Here is an 18,756-nt window from a genome sequence, read left to right as displayed (position 1 = left end):
TATTTCTAAGTTCTCTACAAAACTATATTGATTTCAATCATCACTGGAGCAGTCAGTAGTTAAATGGTGCCTGGCCAGTTTGTGATCTGTAGAATAACCGTTCTGTGTAACATTTCAAACTAAACAGTCCTTATAATTTCTTTACCTAGGGCCTGTAGGGGTCAGACGAAATAATGTCTTCTTGCAGATAACTACAGTTTACAGATTTAACTCACCACCATCGTAGAGGTAAGGATATATACTATAGCAAATATTTGTAAGATATGCTATGTTACATGCAATGAAGTTCAAAGAAAAAAGTCTTATCTACAGACGGATATCTACAATTGCTTCAGTGTTTACAATATGTGCATTTCGGCCGAGTTTGATCCAGACGGCCGATTATCACTTTGCTTTCCAAGTGCTCAAGATTGATTGACACAAGTGGATCACAAGATAAAATGGCTACCTTGAAATCATATTTTATGTTTTTTTGTAGTGTCCTGCAATCACCATTGCATTGTTTGAAAATGTAACGCTATCTGAGATAATTCATTAGTCTATTAGACTACAGTGGGTAACAAGGCAAGGGGACTCAGTAATAACATGTCCACTACTAATATCATTGACGAAAAGACCCAAAACTGGCGCCTTTACATTTTCCCCTTCTACAACAATTTCTTCACAAAGAAATAATGTTTCTTTCAGAATCTAAACAGTACAATCATGTTTTCTCCTTAATATGCACCTTAACCGTAATATTCAGACAATGACTCCGGAATACAGCTACACCTTGGAAAGTTGCCCGCACTCAGAACTTTCCTTTCATCGTGTTATTTCACATAGAATTTATAGTATACAAGGACTATTCTGACATCGTCACACAATAAAAGGAAAGCTCCGATGTGTACCCCGTGTACATTTCTTTCACCACTAGATGTTTAAAACTAGTTTCTGCATCTGTATAGCCGGTATAACCGCCCTTCGGCATAACACACCAGCTTCAAGTTGTCAGTCTGCATCTGGGTTTTATCAATATGCCGTCCCAAGCATTGGACAGGTATATATGGCTCAGTCAACGTTATTGTTCTTTTTATTGCTGTGTATATCGAGCTCAATCAATTAAGATTTCAGACAGAACAGGCCGTTTGACACACGACAGAGAGGGATGGAGGGAGGGAGGCAGGCTTATTGCATGGCCATTAAGCGTCTCCACGACCATCCCCAGTCAAGGGACCGGTAAGCGTTAAGCCTCACGCGTCCATCCCCCCATGCGCGCCCAGCTCGTCGTCCATGTACTGCCCGTCCATGAAGGACGTCTCCTGGACGGACTCGCCGTCGTCCCCGCCGTCCACGTGCACCTGCACCAGCTGGTACCCCTCGGGAACCAGAACCGTGGTGGGACCGCGCGACGACTGCCGGCCTATCGATGAACGTCTGGAACGACACGTAACCGAGGACGTAGTATGTAGAATGAGTATACGTTACCAAGTGTACTCAGCAAAAGTTACACAAAGTTACAAGAAGTTATACGAAGTGTTTTGTACTTGAAGCTAGTACGAAATGTTATAGATTACGGCGTTAAAATGATGAATTACTTCAATAATATGAAATACTAGTAACACAATTAAGATACAAAACGTACATGCACAATCTGCTAATAAACCCAGCAATGGGTTCAGCAGTCAATGAAGAAGATATACTGAAACCGGAAGAGCCTACAGTACCACAAAAAGCTGCTAGGAGACCCAAAATTTATCTTGTCCTCCCTCTTGCACACTCTTGCACCTATCGTACGGATCATACAAAGCTTCTCTAGGTATGCTGTAAACAAACTCACACACATACAAAAAGCAGCAAAAATATAATTTTGTTGGCAAAGGTAAATTACCTTGATTGCGAGTAACTTCCCACAGTTTTTGCTGTCGGCACCGCCATGAGTTTGGTTCCCGGCTGCGGGGTGTACTGCACCCTCCTGAACCTAGGGGGCGCCATGGGCGGCGTCAGGATCACTCCGTCATAGGGGTTCATGTACTGCCTCACGGGAACGTACCTGGGAAGGAATGGAAGGTTTATTGATCAAACAAGTAGTTACATCGCAGCCGTACGCTGAGCTGGGTACTTACATGTATATTACAGATGGTACTTAAAAACAGACCACTTGTTTATACTTGAAACTGATTCTTTAAAAGGGTCCATCTAGGGTAACAGTGAATGTACAAATCTCGCTTCTTAGCACCTGTTCAGTTAACAGTTTTTTTTAGCAAAAATATGAATGATGAAAATGTTCAGTATGCGTAAGTTTTGTTATCACTGATTGTTTAAGAAAAGGGTCATGTAGAGAATCGGACTGCTCAGAAATGTACGTCGGTGAAGGTTAGACATAAGATATACCAAAAACCAGTTACTCAAGCAACTGGATTCCAAAAGCTTTTCCAGTTGCTTGAGAGACTGTTTTTTGGCGATGCTGTGAAATCTGTTTGTTCTTGTCCTGACAGTAGCCAGTAAATGTTTCTGTCCAGCCAGTAAAATGTCTCTGCTGCTGAAGTAGCTCACGTACCCGCCGTACCCCCCGTACCTCACGTTGGGGGAGTACATTCCCATCCTCTGGAACGGCATACCCATTCCCCCGAATCCCGGCATACCGCCCATAGCTCCCATCATCCCCCTCGGGCCGGCGTGGTTCATGGGAAAGCGGGGCATGCCACCGCAGCCTGTGGGTAACCTGCCGTTGGGGATGGCCCCCGGGTTGCCCCTGCCTCGCCCCACCCCGCCCGTGGCACCCGCAGCGTTCTCTGTTGTTTCAGTAGTGCCTCCTCCTCCTCCATTCTTTGCTACAATGATAAAGAACACACCGAGACGTAAGCACAAAAGAGGAACATTGAATACTATTCCGTAGCTTCACAGAAGATATTGATGTCTTCTAATAAATAGTAATAATAACATTTTTACAGAAGCAGCTGCGCACTCGTCTCTTTAGCCTAAGGTCTACACATCATGTTCCATAAACATAAAATGGTAGGTAAAATATAAAAGAGGACATTGTGAATTTTAGCCTCGAAGCCATTTTGTTGCGCATTGGATAGAAGTGTAAAACAACGGAAGGGCATAGAAAAGTTCCCTAAGTTGGTGCATGCATATGGTTATGGCTTTTTACCCTGGGTATTATTAAATCCACATGATTTTCTTTGCCATACTTTGTCCTAGAGTGCACTATGGAGGAGCTATATCAGACCAATAGCTATTATATCTGTCTACCTATATAGTATCTAGTACAAAGCGTTTCAAGTGGCGAAGCTGCTTTAAGTGCGGAAAACATGCAAAGCGGAATCAATTGCGAACGTTCACAGCCAAGGGTCATCAATTCCTAACGTAGGCGCTTGTTTTAACACAGGGTAAGGTCCCTATCCATGATATAAAAACATCTGTTAAAATACAGCACAAAAGCACACGAAGGTAAGGCCAGACTACGCAAAGCAAGCGTTCCATAGCAGGGCAAGTAGTGCTACACTGCGATGGAAAATAACCAATACTCACACGGCCCTGTAACACATTCCATTCAATGATTGAAGGAAAGACAAATTCATTCATATCAATTGTATCAGTATGTCTTTATAATCAACTAAATTTAGAACTAAGAAGAAAACGCAGAAGAATTTAGTATCTATTGAAGAGATCTAGAAAGTTACTATCGAACATTACTAAGCTACCCTAAAGGCAGAGAGAAAGGATGCTTTATTTGAATGATTTGACATTTTGTATTGAAAACACATCTTATTCATCAATACGTGAGTGGATTACTTACCCGCTGACATTTCGTAAACTTTTTTCTTTCCTTCGGTTCTTTCCTGCAAGAGAGGAGATAACAGATAAAGGGTTATGCGTTGGTCTAGACAGAACTCACGCGTGTGCAACTTAAACCGTGAATCGGCTTACTGTCGTATTACCGTTATCGTAATATGGAATATCCGATGACAGTTATATCACTTACATATTGTAGCTGTATCCTCAAGTCGTTGTTCGCTTCTTTGTAAGATTTTAGGAGAGACTGTAGATAGTAGATTGCCATTCTGGAACAAAATTTTCAATACGTCAGTCATCATCTGAAGCAAATCCGATTTTTAGTAGGTGTGGATGTCAAATCAACAACTAGTATTACCTCTCTCACATAATATATCCATTGTCAAGACAAGGGGCATTTCTCGGTTGATAACAATATAATTACTTTCCTAGCTATTTGTAAAGAAAAGCTTTGGACATTTCGATGTATTACTGGCAGTAACTCGTGACCCATAACGACAACTTAAGTTGACTGCGTAAACCATTTCTTTGCCAACGAAAATAGTTTCATTCGCTATGCGCAGCAAAAGTTGTCGCTGTGGGCCTTCGTTCCAACTGTGTACTTACATCAGCAACATGAATAAAGGTATCATGACGCCTGCTGTGCTGAGGTACGCCATGACAGACCTCATCCAGGGCGGGAACTTCTCGTTCACAGTGTCGGAAATGATGTCAAACATCCGTTCTTTTCCACTGTAGACAAACAACAACATAACGTCGTTAATGAGATTAAACTAGATTTAATGTCAGATCATATGTTAGATCAACGATTCTGGAGGCCAGGCAGTCTGTACGTCCTACACAGGCCAGCTCCTCAGCTTCATTGCCAAGGAAATTTTAACTCAAACAATAAGGCAAAATTTCCTTGGGTTCATGTTGACCCTGAGGCCGATTGAATAGCTGGCCCGAGTAGGCCCTGGAAACAGTGCTACAATTTATCTGAGGCGTTGGACAGAGGTTGCAAATCAACAACAAAACTACATTATAAGCTCAGGATCTTTTTCAGAAATGCAAGATAATAATTCACAGAGGTTAGACATTTACCTGAACGGACCACAGTTCCTGGACGGTTCTATAGAAACCATCACATACCCTGTCGGCAACATGCTCAAAAACAACATGATGAGCAGCAGGACGAGATAGAAGTTGTTAGACCTAAAGGTAATGCAGAGAAGAGTCGTTCTCGTTAAACATACTTATTATGCCAATATTTCACATAAGAAAACGTAGCAACATTCATAGCAAAATAGCTTGAATACTGTATCGTTGAACGTTGTAAATGTGTACTCCAAATATGTATATTCGTCGATAAATCATAATGATAAGTTACAGTAATAAAGCTGTGTTGTAAAAAAAATCGACATAAGACCAAAATAGATTAGTTCTTTGTCTATGAAATTCGTCGAGCGATCTGTGAAATCTTTAGTCGAGTCGCTAAGTAGTTGCTCCGCTAGCCTCTAGCGGCAATGGGACGTAATGTACAATGAGTGTCCTACCTAGAAGCGCGGAAGACCCGCTCGTGAGGAATGTTGCACATCATGACGGCCCAGCTGCGCAGGTACATCAGCCCGATCAGCTTTAGCACGTTCAGCGCCGGTAAGCTGGGGGCGAAGAACGCTCCCATCCTGTCGGGCGGACCGGGATGTTTAGGGACAAGCACATATATTAAGGAACGGGCATTGTTTCTGACTGAGGTATATAAAAGATATGTCTATTTGCAAAGGGTGGCTGGTACACCAAGAGTTCTGTCAAAACATGCAAATAAGGAAACTCTTTTTTTTAGACAAATAACGAAATGGTATATTTCAAAAGGTTACTATAGAAAATCCTCTGACTAATTTTATGACTATTGCAAGATTACATGTTGACGTATTGTGTTTAGCTGCAGACAATTAGTAGTGAGATTAGTTTGAGATCGTTAAGAACTTATATGATCAGCCTCAACGGTAACTGTAAAATACATATAGTAATTACATACCATATCATTCCTTGGTTGTAGATTAGATGCAGGACATTGTCGGCGACTCCAAACTCTGCATAGCCAGGCTGCAACAAAGATGTACAGAAAAAGGCAACAACAAGTCATGGAGAATTAGAGAAGCCCAAATCGTGAAATAGAATCATATTGTCTTAATTTCGTAAGAAGACAATATTGTGTAAATACTAATATAATAGATACAGCAACTCACAAATCCTGTCTCCAGGTCCCAGCACCAGCAGTAGTTAGCGAACCGCACGAACAGACCGCGGAGAAACTCCAGAATGAATGTCGTGACGACGGTGGCGATCATGTCAAACACCGACAGTTTGAACATTTCCTGCAGAAATATAATGCCCTTATCACAAGACAGATATTACCATATTTATAGGTATATTGTTTAAACATTTCAACTTAATTGAAACTATTATTACGCAGAACTTTCTAGTAGATTCTGTTCATGATTGCCACGTCACTAGGCCTACCTGACCTTGACCGAGTCCTTACCTGTCCAACTATTGTCTCCCAGCACTGTTCCTTTATCCCCGCCTTCTGTGCCAGAATGTCCGCCATGGCAGTGTTGTTCATGCCTATTTCAGCCACGGCCTCCCTGATGAGTGACGCTGCAGTTGCATTTTGAGCCACCAGGGTGTTGTTGTAAGCAGCTGCCTCTAGGGCTTGCAATGCTTCACGGGCTTTGCGGGCTTCGTCGGCCTGTGTTGAAAAAAAAGCAAAACCTTCAGTTTAGGCCGACGCATGGATCCAGAGGGTGGAGTTCAGCCCCCGCTCGGGCACGATGTGAGGGGTTTGTCATTTCGGATGGTGACGTAACCACTTGTTGGTTTGTACTTCAATGAGATGTCTTTCAAGAAAAACATATTGAGAGGTACTTACAAGGTTGTTGACCTTCTTGAAGAGTGCAATCATCAGTGTGTAGAGATTGCCGAGATTCAGTACCATTACCCTGCAAAGTATCATAGATTAATAGGTCAACTTTAATTACAGATATCAACAAGTCTACCTCAACGCACGATATCTTATACGTTCATAAGTACACACGATGAGCGTAAGAATCAAATGTCTTAGTTCTTTCCTTAAGGTTACACATGACATACCTTGCTAGTGACCACCGCAACATGACACGTGGATGATATTTTTCCATCCCACCAATCAGGTCGAAGAACACGGGAAATACCATGGTGATGATTGACACCACCATAGAAACCTTCACAGCAAATAAAAAGAGAAGGGAAAGAATATAAACTGCAAAACGCTGTACTATACCTCAAGAATTTTACGTCAAATAAGAAACAAATGATCAACAATTATGATTATGATAATACCGAGTTAAATATGAGTTTTATGATACACGTTCGCTGTTACCTCATTTTGTTCCCACCATGACAGTTTGGAAGGGTCCATTTTCTCAAACTGCTCGGACCGTTCCACCACGAGCTGGATGGCATACCCAGATCCGGCCAGTAAAATGGTAACCAGAACATTAGCCAGGACGCGTAGAGAGATCGTGATATACCTGCAAGTAAACATACATTATAGGTTAGTCGTAATTTGAGATTTCATGAGATACAGACAATATAAAAAATGACGCATGGCTATAGAGGACTCCACATACTAAGATAAAAGTATGCTGATGTCAATGAAGTGAGATTTTTTCAACCGAAGACGGGCTATCGGAAATGCATTTTAGCTGTAGTCTAGCAAAGTAAGATGATTTTCAACAAGGCACTAGATAAGAATAATCGTTGAAATATCTAAACTGAACTGTTTGTAAATTGATGACTTAATAAACGAGTGCGCTTAATGTTATTGTAACAATCCATGCCTATAGCTAGGTAATATCCATTAGGACGTGATAGAAGGAGCTGAGTTAGCTATGGTTTGCAGGGAGCAATAAAAATGGTAGCGTGTGCGACGGGGTGCTATCAAACAATGACGAAGTTGAGGGAAATGAATGTTCAGGGGCAGTGCGCGAGGTTGGACTGTGACTTAGAGCAGCTCGTCTGACAAAAAAAGTGAGAGATAGAGTAGAAAAGAATCGCGTTTCTGAAAGGCAGGGGAGCCAGCTGGAGGAGGAATGTTTCAGACGAGTCCATCTATCGTCTGCTGTGACGTTTGAGGGAAACTTCACAGGACTGAGGACGTAAATGTTGCAAGCGTAGGTTGGAAGGCAGAAATTGGCTTTGGGAGCTGAAAAATGGACTGGTCTTGGCAAAATACCAACCTTTCCTTCTTTGAACTGACAGTCGCCAACACGAGACGAGACAGGGAGAGATCGAGATACGTTACAATCAAATTGAAAAATTAGAAAAAAATTCCTTTGGGTATAAAAATGGACAGAGAAAAATTTAAACTGTAAAAATATCCATATCTTTATTCATGTGCTGTAGAATATGCGTATTGATAGGATATCTCATACGAATTTATAGGTTATGAAAATCTTTGATAGCCGCAAATCTTCATACCTAAACAACAGCCAGTACTGTATGCAAAATACACACCTCTGTTCGTCTTTGTTTTTCTCCTCTTCCTCCAATATTGCTTCCTAGATATGGCCGGGGTTTAGCATCAAAATTGTTAGCAAACGAAAATTTCATGCTGATTATGTTTAGTGTAGTTACTTGATAGCTTTGTTTTGTATTAATGGCGCATTACGAATATAGATACAGCCGTAGTTAAGAACCTATAGATGTCACAACAACACAATAACGTAGCTAGGATTATGTGAAATACAAATGTACGGCATGGAACGTGGCACACACATACACACGCACATAAAACACACGCAAACTCTCAAATACCACTCCACAAAGAGAACTGAAAGATGATGTGATGGTGGCGGAAACAAGTGTTTGTTTTCACATGTTTGGTAGATGTGCTCCACAACTTTTGTTATCATGTCTTTGCTGATTTCAATCAGCAATGCAAGAAAATAGCACAAACAGTTAGGCCTGTCATGTTAGGTCAGAGCTACCATTGCATGCGTGGGCATCGTAGCAGAGAGTGTTAAAAATGTAGTTGTTAGCAAAATGATTGTACATCTGGCAGGCAATCAAATAGACCAGTACTCAAGATGCTGCAGGTCCAATGCTTACACAGTACAATGTATGGAGCACATCTACTAACAAACAGTCTACAACAACGAGGCTGCTTTCACGTTGGAATCGATCTTACTCTCAGCCCAGTGGTGATGGCAGCCACTTTATTGTCGGCCGTCTCGGAGTTGCCAATCAGGTAGTCCCACCCGCAGAAAACCTTCCAGCAGAACTGGAACTGGTCGTCAGACGTGGACATCTTGCTCATGCGGGAGTTCTTAGCCATTCTTCAACGGGGTTACACGGTAAGATAAGAAGATGTATCAAGGAGACAATCAACGTGAGGTTGTCATCGTTACAGAAAATCACACGACGAATTCAGATATGTGCCTGGTCTGAAAGCGATGTACTATATTGTTGACGTGCTAAAATCTTCGTCCATGCAATACCGATTTCTGATACCGGTTTTAAACCTAAAGCATTTCTTCCTCACGGCAAACTAAAAATATCTACTTACTACATGTGCACATCATATGTTTAACGACAAGATGTATAGAAGATACTCACTGTCTTAAAATGACGGCAAAACTGTATACAAACGTGCTTATCCCCACCAGGAAGTACGCTAGAGGCAGCTGATACCCGCTGCCGATGGACTTAGCGTTACCGTAGTACCCGTAGAACAGGACTGAATATTGTAGATAACCCTAAAAATCAATGATTCTTTGTTAGTTTCTTGTCATTGGATCTTCGATACATGCTTTACTCTGGATATTACACCAACTCTTGATTGACCCATGGTCAAATGTTTTATTGAATATAACACCTTTGTCTCAAAGAATTGACCAACTTCAATACATGAATGAAATCTTCCACAGCAAGAAAACAGTAATCAATGTGCAATGAAATTAAATTACAAGTATAGTGCACATGTATGTTTTTGTTGACTTACCCCAAAGTCCCAGATGGTTCCGATATGCGCTGCTCTGTGAAGTTCGTCATTTGGAACAGTCTTCCTTGGAATGGAGCCGTATGGGAAACCTGCAACAAGCTGTGAAGAAGGATAAATCAGTTTTACAACTTCACTGTGTTTCAACATTTATTTCAGTTGTGAAGTTAACCCAAATGTGTCGCTCTGGTGATGTATTGGTCCATCAGCAGAAAACTATTCCTCTTTGCAAAGACATCAAGTAACGTGTTCCAGGTCTTTAAATATCAACTATAATACATCAATATATCAATCATTTGTACATTGCAATTTAAAACTGACCATCTGCTGAAGATGGCGGAAATGCCTCTTCTGTTTCCACTATTCGTATCTTAGAGACCTAAACTTTATCTTAAAATCAATGGGCTGTTTTTGCTGCCCGTATCAAAAATTGAAAAGGGTTTGGCTGCGCTCAAGGATAACCCCTTCTCACGTGATCCCATTATTTTGGCAGATTCCATATTTCAGTGTAGAATAGCCCTATTATTGTTAGCCCTGTCATCAATCTTTTGAAACAAATTTGGGTCACTCGTCACCAACGTGCTCATGATCAGTAAACCCAGTGTTCGGGCACCCAGGTAATCAAGACAACATCTGGAAGCAATCATGATAGAGGATAAAGACATTTCTGGTTTCCTTTTGACGTACGTATGATGGACAAAATGTTTCTTTTAGAAACAGCGCTTCTGGTTGTAAAATCTTGGATCAGTATTGAAGGGAATCAAATAGACAACTGTTCCTTTGTTCAAGATAACTATCACACACATTCTTGAAAGTAGGGCACATAGTACTTATCAAATCCGTATTGTATTGGGCGTGCCAGACAAGGTAATAGCTCCATTATTGCCAAATGGGACGATAAGTGCTATATGTTGGTTTTATCGATTTTCATTGAATGGAAAGTCTCCTTGGATAACGGAAACAAAGCCAGTTGGCGTTATTTGGGACAGAAAAAGTCCATTCGTGTATTGTGGCTGTTCGACCAGACCTTTGTGTCTAAATGGTCTAGCTGGAAAAGCACTAAATGGTGACAACAAATTTCCGGTATGTCACGTACAGAGATCATTGGAAGAAGCTTGTATCTGGTACATGAGGTGTTTGGCATTGAAACCGTATCGACTGCACCAGATGTTACAGTTGTAGAACCGCAGGAGATTTATCATTCCTGATCGATATCAGGAGTTCGTGACCGTTTTAGTTTCTTTCAGGTTCTTTTTCTTGCGACCACTCACAAATATATTTTACAATCATCAAATAATTTTGTTTGTCAGACCCTTAAACTAATCAAAAGGGTCTTAGATAGGCTTTGTTTATTCTTGAAATATTATCAGTGACAATCACAACCAATGGCAATGATCTTTATTTGCACATCCATGCCCGTGTGGGCTACTTGCAGTACATGTAGTTTCACACGAGGCATGGGGTCGATAGAGACACTATGAGTCAAAGGAAGCACTACACTACATCTATCACCACTGCTGTGCATGTTCACCTACCTCTGGAATGATGACAAAGGCCATAGTGAAGATGGACAGGACGATGTTAATCCAGAACAGCCAGCGCAGAAACAGGAAATACGACGCCACCACTGACCCAAAGTAGCCTGTGGAAATAAACTCATAAATACACGTCTCCACCCAAAGGCCAGGGTTTTTCTACTGTCTCCAGGTACACTTTGTATAAAATCTGACGAAAAGAAGAATTAGAATATACCAGTTATACCAAATTTCAATTGCAGTGTGAAATACATAACAATCGGCACAAGTAGGTGTTGAACCATTGATGAAACCTAGATACTATTACTGTTAAACTCAAACTTTGAAACTGTATAAAGTACTAGTATTTGTATTGAGCATAATCAACGATAAGAATAAATACTTCACTTACTTTCTATTGTCTTTATTCTTGTTTCCCATGGAATAAGGATAGAAATAAAGTTTGACAACTCCCGCTTAATTTTCTTGAATGCCTGGATAAAAAGTGAAATCACGATAACCACAATGAGTGCAAAGAGAATTCTAACATTTCTAAACATTGCCATACCCCAGTAAGGCACTCTACAAATTTCCCCTCAGTATTTTAATCCCAAAACATTTTGTGCAAATTGGTAGTTTATTGCTTTGAGTAAATGGTTTGACTTAATGGTCAATTCAATAACAATCAATGCACAGCATTAGCCCAGTTTCAGTTGACTCAAGGAGCCATTAATTGCCCCATACGTCTCTATAATCTTTCTCAAATGATAGAGATACGAAATTCAAGAATTTCAAGCCCGTCAAGGTGCCATTGCGGCTGTGTTTTTTACTCACCCGTGTAAAGGTCTCTTTGTAACCCTTGCCTTTGGACAGTCGCCCCTCGTACTTGTTCAGATACTCCTGTGCAACTCTGGCAAATGGATAACAGCAGGCTTGTGATGTAGTAATTGAAATATACTTCATGCCATTAGCAATAGCATCATAAAATGCAGAAATGCATAAAACGATAATGATGCCTTTATATGCAAACACACAAAAGATTAATTAGTTGCCTGCCAACTGTTAACGACTCCTATGCTTCTTTCCGATTGTCTCAAAGTTATGTGGGGTCGTCCTCGAGATTAAGGCAACAAAATGTACCTCAATGTTTTGAGCTTCTTCTTCATCCTCCACGGCTGTTTACGGATAGAAGCGATGATCTCCTTTTGCCTCTGGATGTTCTCCAGTATTGTCTCTTCCGGGATTTCATCTCCATCGGTCTCTTCAATTGTTTCCACATCGTCACTGTCCCTGTAGAAAACACAGAGACAACTTCAATTTTGTGCATCAGGTATGACAACGTGAAATGTGAAACATACCTTGCGAGAAGTAAATTTGGCCAAAGATTGGTAAGATCTCCGCGTATGAAAATTAGATATTGATACTTACCACCCTTAGCACATGTAGTTGAGAACACGACAATCACAATCTAAAGAGTATGAAAACTGCCTACTACTCACAAAGTCTGCAGCAACAGTTCCATTCTTCCCTACACAATATGGTGATTTTGTTCTACCTTTACGAAAAACTTCGACGTTTGACAAAGACTACTCCAGCTGCTTGTCGCTACCTTATGGAAATCAGCTGATCATCAAGAGCGGCAATTTTACAAAACAAAAATTCCTGTCACTTGTACCACTCAGTCACACTCGATCGAAACTGTATGTTTATCAAGGCATCATTATACAATCAATGCTAGATTATATTATTGACCCACAAAGTATCTCAAGAAAAAAGAATATTAGGTTTTTTATGTGGATCGTCATACTGGTGTCATTCTGATCTCTCCTAGGTACACAAGGCAACAAAAAAAGATGTAACGCGATGGTTGTTACTATACTAGCTATAGTACATGTACGTATACACTAACAAAGTTGCTGGGCCGGAAGAAACAGTGAACATATTGTTATATGCAGATGGACGCTGCTGACTTTTAACCAATTCCATTTTTACGTTTTGTGATCAACACTTTGAAACTGAAATTCTTGGTGGAAAGATATGTTATAATATTTATATGAGAAACACGTCAGAAAGATCCACTGAAGAGGAACACTACATCCATGTTCCCGTAGAGGAAATCTTCGCTGCAAACAGAATAAGACACCAAGAATTACCTGTTCCCCTGCAGTCCGAAATTCCTTCTCAGATATTCCAGGTTCTCCCTTCTACAAGCTCGTACCGGCTTGCAGACGAAATTAGGCGGACGATGGTCCAGATTTCTCACATTAACTCCAAGCGAGTACAAGACAGGCATCGTCTTAAACTAGATCCTCGACATCCCTGTCTCTGATCAAAACTACAGCAAAGATTTTTCATATCAATCTGCTCAAGATCAAAGAACGCACTGTCTTACACACAAAGCTTACGGCTCTTCTCTAGGTACTGGTAAAGAATGGCGAGCTTTTGTGTGAGCCTAAGTAGGCCGCTTAAATGTTTCCGTGCCGTTTTTGTTCACTAAGTGTACGTTGCAAAGCGTAATGAGAGTGCTGCTATTCAAACATGCAACATAAGAGCTCTCGGAACCAGCAATCGACTTTCATTGAGAGCTGGATAAGAAAGCACCTTTAGCAAACTCTCTCCATCGTTTAGATCTAACACTATATAGGAGCCATCCATCATAAACCATTGTTAAAAGAGATCCTTTACACCTTTCATGCAGCCAGTACGCCTTTCTGGATGATTATATACCTAGGAAGGACTTATAACAGAGAGAAGTTAAGTCGTGCAAAATGGCATTCATCAATATCTTCTCACTTATCATATCGTGATGGCGGTTCCTAGAGTTCCAGCAACTTGTCACAGCTCAACAATGTGTACTGCTTTGAACATTGCTAATATGATTACGAGACAAGTCAGAATTTAAAACAGTAAGTAAACGTCTATGATACAAATTTCATAAGCTACAACGTATTCTAAATTTGGACGATCATTCCAATAAACGTATGTTACACGAAGGTGCCCCTGGCATGAATATCATTAGACAGCCTACTCTGTAGCCTGCGGAAAGTGCATGTAACTCTGTTGTGACTCTGGTATCTCCGTTTAGATATGATCTGCAATAAGAAGATCTCACAGCTTTCAAGTTAAATGCCATGTACCTTACCTATCAATATGACTGGTGAACCAAGGAGGCAACGCTGGACGTACCAAACTTCTAACTCCATAAAAAGTACTTCTTGGAATAAAGGCAGATGAATGAGAATTATTGTCTATACATTGTAACATAGTTGTTATTACCGTTATCACTATATTTATGTTTTTTTATTTCTGTACACAACGCCGGCACTTCAATAGTTTTTTTTTTACTCCATGATCCCATTAATTTAAATCCCCAGCCCCCCTGCCATGTAGACACAGGTGTAGTCATTCTAACAACACATTTAATCACACGTCCCAGGGCCACATTAACCCAGATAACTCTGACCAGAGCTAGAGGGAAAACTTCCGGATGTCTAGCCAGACAGGCTACCCTAGCACTCGTAAAGGACCAAACTATTACTATGACATTATATGATGGATTTATTACACAGGTACGTATAGATATACAGATGATATAGATATACAGCTGCAAAATCTGATCCTGATAAACAATATACAAAAAGAAAAACAGTAAAAAAATGGAACATCTTTATTTTAGTAACTAGTCTAGATACTTTCATTGACATGCCCATTTTTTTTCAGTACACAGAATAATGTAGATCTGGTTACCGAATAAACTGACTGAAACAAACCCTCCCTACCATGCCCTGATACATGGGATACAGTTACGTTTACGACTAAACACAAAACAAGTGTAATACCTGATCCCGATCAACAATTAAAAAAACGGAACGTCTTCATTTTAGTAACTAGTCTAGATACTTTCATTGACATGCCCATTTTTTTCAGTACACAGAATAATGTAGATCTGGATACCAAATAAACTGACTCAAGCAAACGCTACCTACCATGCCCTGATACATGGGATACAGTTACGTTTACGACTCAACCCCGTGAAACTATACTTGGCCAGGTAACGATCCACGGCGTTATTGACCGCACTCTTCACCGGAAAGAGTTTATACTAGCCATTTGAAAATATATAACCTTGCTTCTATATTCCATTATGGTTGGGTCAGACTTTACACTATGTCATCGTAAACCTGCCACTTACGTATTTATCTCACAACAAGTTACTGCCGGGCTTCAAGGACAGGAACTTATTAAGGCCACAGTATTGACGTTGTTTAAGCAACAGTTCTAGTAGGTGTGCCTGATGTACTTGTATGAAGTGGAAGTGAAATAATGCCAATATTGATTCCACTAAAGTCGGTCGGAATCAGATTTGATCAGCCACTACATGCGTTTTTCTTTATTGGGTACTGTATATCTTTGGATATTAAAGCAGCTACATCTGTACAGAAGCCAAAGGGGATAGTCGTAATTATGCTGTGATATCTAGAGGCAAACAGCCTTCTAAGATCTGCTGGATCCTCAAGACAAACTATTTTGTCACATACAATCAACTGATGCCCAATATGTAAGGAGTACAAATAACGATTCTATTGCAGTGACTGTCTACTGTTAATCTGTTTCTAATCTACGTGCTTATTGATGTCGACTTGGTAAAGATTTATCCATTTCTGTGAACGATTGACTGTGCAGACGTATATTTTAGTAGTTAGCCGATGCTAGCAGGCAAGGGATCGGGTGGTCAAGGTGTAGACTAGGGTTCAATTCTTGGCATTCCTGACTAGACTTTATGTCCTTGGGGAAGGCATTCAACACGACTTTGCTCACTCCACCAAGGTGTAAATGGTACTAGACTTCGGTTGGGGAGGTTAAAGGCGTACGTGAAGGAAGGAGGGCGAGGAGGCTCCACCTTCCAATTTCGATTTAACAGAAACACAATGGATTGTTTGGAATTCGAAACGTTAGAAATTTAGATATTCCATGAGGGAGTGGCGAAACACACTCCATATTTAAGTATGAACATAATTGAATTATCAAAATTGTTCCTTTCTCGAAACCTTTCACTACGATTAGACTGTAACAAAAGAGGTATGGTTGGTCTAAATACTTTAAAAGAGAGCAATCTAAGGAAATTAATTGAAAGCTCACAAATTACAACATGGATTCCCTTTATCCCACATAATCGTAAAAACAGCGAAGCGTAAGCCTGTATTCGGCATTAATCATGTAGAACGTCTCATATTGATCGAAAAGAGACGTTATGTTTTCCCTACGTACGCGAGTTTTTGTAAAGCCCGACCTTTGATTCCTAACATGTTAACAGCAAGAAGCAGAAACAAAAAATGACCATAATAAAGTTTCGAACAATATCTAGGCGTTGGATTTACGAGACTGATAAAAATATTATAGAGTTCGGCGATTCCATACCTCAGCCACCACAATCGTTTATGTCCTACGTCATGTCATGCAGTTTGAATACAGGTGACCTCAAAATAAAATGCCATTGACTCGGTGGCTTTTGGTACTCACACTGTGTTGGATTTTCTTCAACATATATACATCTACCGTACTTTATCTGACACCTACCTTTGTTTAGCTACATTTTGGCAGGTCTGACTGTTATATTGATTACAAGAATCACGAGTTCATTAATCCTTACACAGTGAATACTAACTTAGTGACCGTGGATTTACTGGTGTAGTATTTGATTTGAGGAAGACATTTCTACTTACTCGTCATCGTCATCCTCGTCCTTGTCACCTCCATCGTCATCACTGGAGTCACTCAGGATAATCTCCTCCTCAACTGGCTTCTTCTTGTCTTTTTTCTTGTCCTTCTTTTTCTCTTTCTCTTTCTCCTTTTTCTTCTTATCCTTTTCTTTCTCCTTTTTCTTCTTATCTTTCTCCTTCTCCTTCTTCTTCTTAGCTTTTTCCTTTTCCTTTTTCTTCTTTTCCTTTTTGTCTTTCTTCTTTCCTTTTGGTTCTTCGTCTTCGATCTCTTCGACGTCGTCGATGTCGCTTCTCCCACGGTCCTTTGCGGTGAGGTTCCCCGATGATCTCGTTCCCCGGCTTCCCTCGTCGTGACTCGAACCCTCCCCTCCTCCATCGTTCCCAGTGTCGTCCTCAAAGTCAACCTCTATATCGAACTTCACCTGAGGCGATGATACATAATTCACGTTTAGAATTGAATTATGAAGTGAATATATATCCGCGGGTCAAGACGGTTAACGTTAAAGGTATTGGACATTATCCAAGCTCACCTACTTAATGCGGAACTTCTTGGGCTGAGGATAGAGAAGCACGTACGCAGTCTTGAGGCACGTTCTTTCTCTTAATAAAACGGCATATGAACCAGTCCATATGAACCAATACACTTGAGGAGCTGGGACTAATGAATCAATAAATCAATTAACACGTGTGCGCACTACAAGGATATTTCAAGACCTATTTTAGAAACCTTCCGTAATGCCACACACAATCAGTATTGGGACAGCATGTGCAGTTACCGTTTTTCTTATTTATCATTATTTGCGATTCTGACGATATTTGAGGGCATTGTCCATACTATGCATGGAATTTTGTGTCTTGGTGAAATGAGGTTACATTTCTGGAAGGCAAACACATGGTCCAGGATGGTCCACTTTAACCATGTGTTCCATTGGTTATCACTTTGATCAATTTTCACTTGAAATATTTCCAAGAATACAGACTGTACATTTAGCTTTGGTACAGACTGCAGATAATGAATGTTTTATAGCGATTTCTTGGTGGAAAACAATTGTCTACTATACTAATACCCCCTCCCTACCCCCTAACCATTACTGCCTGCCGTATGTCGTAAGACCACGTACCTCTGCACTCTGTGTCTCGGACCTCATGGAGTTCCCTTCCGCCGAGGCCGCCTCGTCCCCGCCCTGTCCTGCCGGGAACAAGTGAAACACAGAAGGTCTGTTAACATTGGGCGAGATCTTGTGCCTCTTGAAATTCGGCGAGCTCACGTACCCTAGATTATCCATGTCGGTTGTTGTGGTCTTGATGAGAGTCGAGCGGGGCAGCAGCAGCTGGCTCTACCACGCTTTTTGGACCTATCTGCTAACTAACTACCACGTGAGGTTCGAAGAACCACTCGCTTAAAACATTGGACAGGGATCTTCCGGCGTTATCGCCTGGAAAAAAGGCATCTCAAATCGCCATTTCGCTCGCTGGCACTTCCCAGGATCGGGTGTAGTGTAGGAGAAGACAGATGTACAGGTCACAGGAAGGCATCAGCAGCACCAGCCAGTCTCTTTGTAGTTTCCCGCCGACCGCGGCGGAACTACACACACAGGTTTGTGCAGTATCAGCAACTCAAAAATAGACGCCTTCAATCTTCGCAGGAAGAGCAAATGGAGAGAGTGCGGCCCCGATAGGAAGAGCATTGTTCTTGTTAGTTGAGGCTAAATGAGCTTTACTG

At 40.9% G+C, this 18,756-nt stretch overlaps 1 protein-coding gene across 1 annotated transcript; it reads right to left on the bottom strand.

The window, feature by feature from the left end:
* Window positions 1-1,232: 1,232 nt before the first annotated feature.
* LOC109465930 (transmembrane channel-like protein 1) lies at window positions 1,233-18,218 on the bottom strand. Its single transcript, XM_019763415.1, has 24 exons — window positions 18,155-18,218; window positions 17,037-17,455; window positions 12,454-12,603; window positions 12,148-12,223; window positions 11,726-11,807; window positions 11,335-11,441; window positions 9,803-9,901; window positions 9,418-9,557; window positions 8,990-9,137; window positions 8,317-8,360; window positions 7,181-7,331; window positions 6,913-7,022; window positions 6,692-6,761; window positions 6,305-6,511; window positions 6,009-6,137; window positions 5,798-5,865; window positions 5,316-5,444; window positions 4,864-4,974; window positions 4,387-4,512; window positions 3,971-4,049; window positions 3,785-3,827; window positions 2,540-2,813; window positions 1,871-2,032; window positions 1,233-1,416 (listed from the first exon to the last, which is right to left on the bottom strand). The coding sequence occupies exons 1-24, from the start codon at window positions 18,179-18,181 to the stop codon at window positions 1,233-1,235; spliced, it is 3,135 nt and encodes a 1,044-aa protein (XP_019618974.1). The 5' UTR covers window positions 18,182-18,218.
* Between the last annotated feature and the right edge of the window lie 538 nt (window positions 18,219-18,756).

This window comes from Branchiostoma belcheri, unplaced genomic scaffold (assembly GCF_001625305.1).
Source record: "Branchiostoma belcheri isolate BF01 breed outbred unplaced genomic scaffold, Haploidv18h27 scaffold16, whole genome shotgun sequence".
In the NCBI taxonomy this organism is placed as follows: Eukaryota; Metazoa; Chordata; class Leptocardii; order Amphioxiformes; family Branchiostomatidae; genus Branchiostoma; species Branchiostoma belcheri.
Note: the sequence above shows the minus strand (reverse complement) of the source record. Positions and strands in the feature narration are given on the sequence as shown.

Excerpts from the sequence above, each read along its gene's own strand:
- LOC109465930 (XM_019763415.1), bottom strand. The coding sequence starts at position 18,181 with ATGAGGTCCGAGACACAGAGTGCAGAG. Across the intron at positions 9,558-9,802 it reads GAACCATCTGGGACTTTGGG|GGTTATCTACAATATTCAGT; the intron begins GTAAGTCAACAA and ends ATTGATTTTTAG. Across the intron at positions 9,138-9,417 it reads TTTGCCGTCATTTTAAGACA|AATGGCTAAGAACTCCCGCA; the intron begins GTGAGTATCTTC and ends ACCCCGTTGAAG.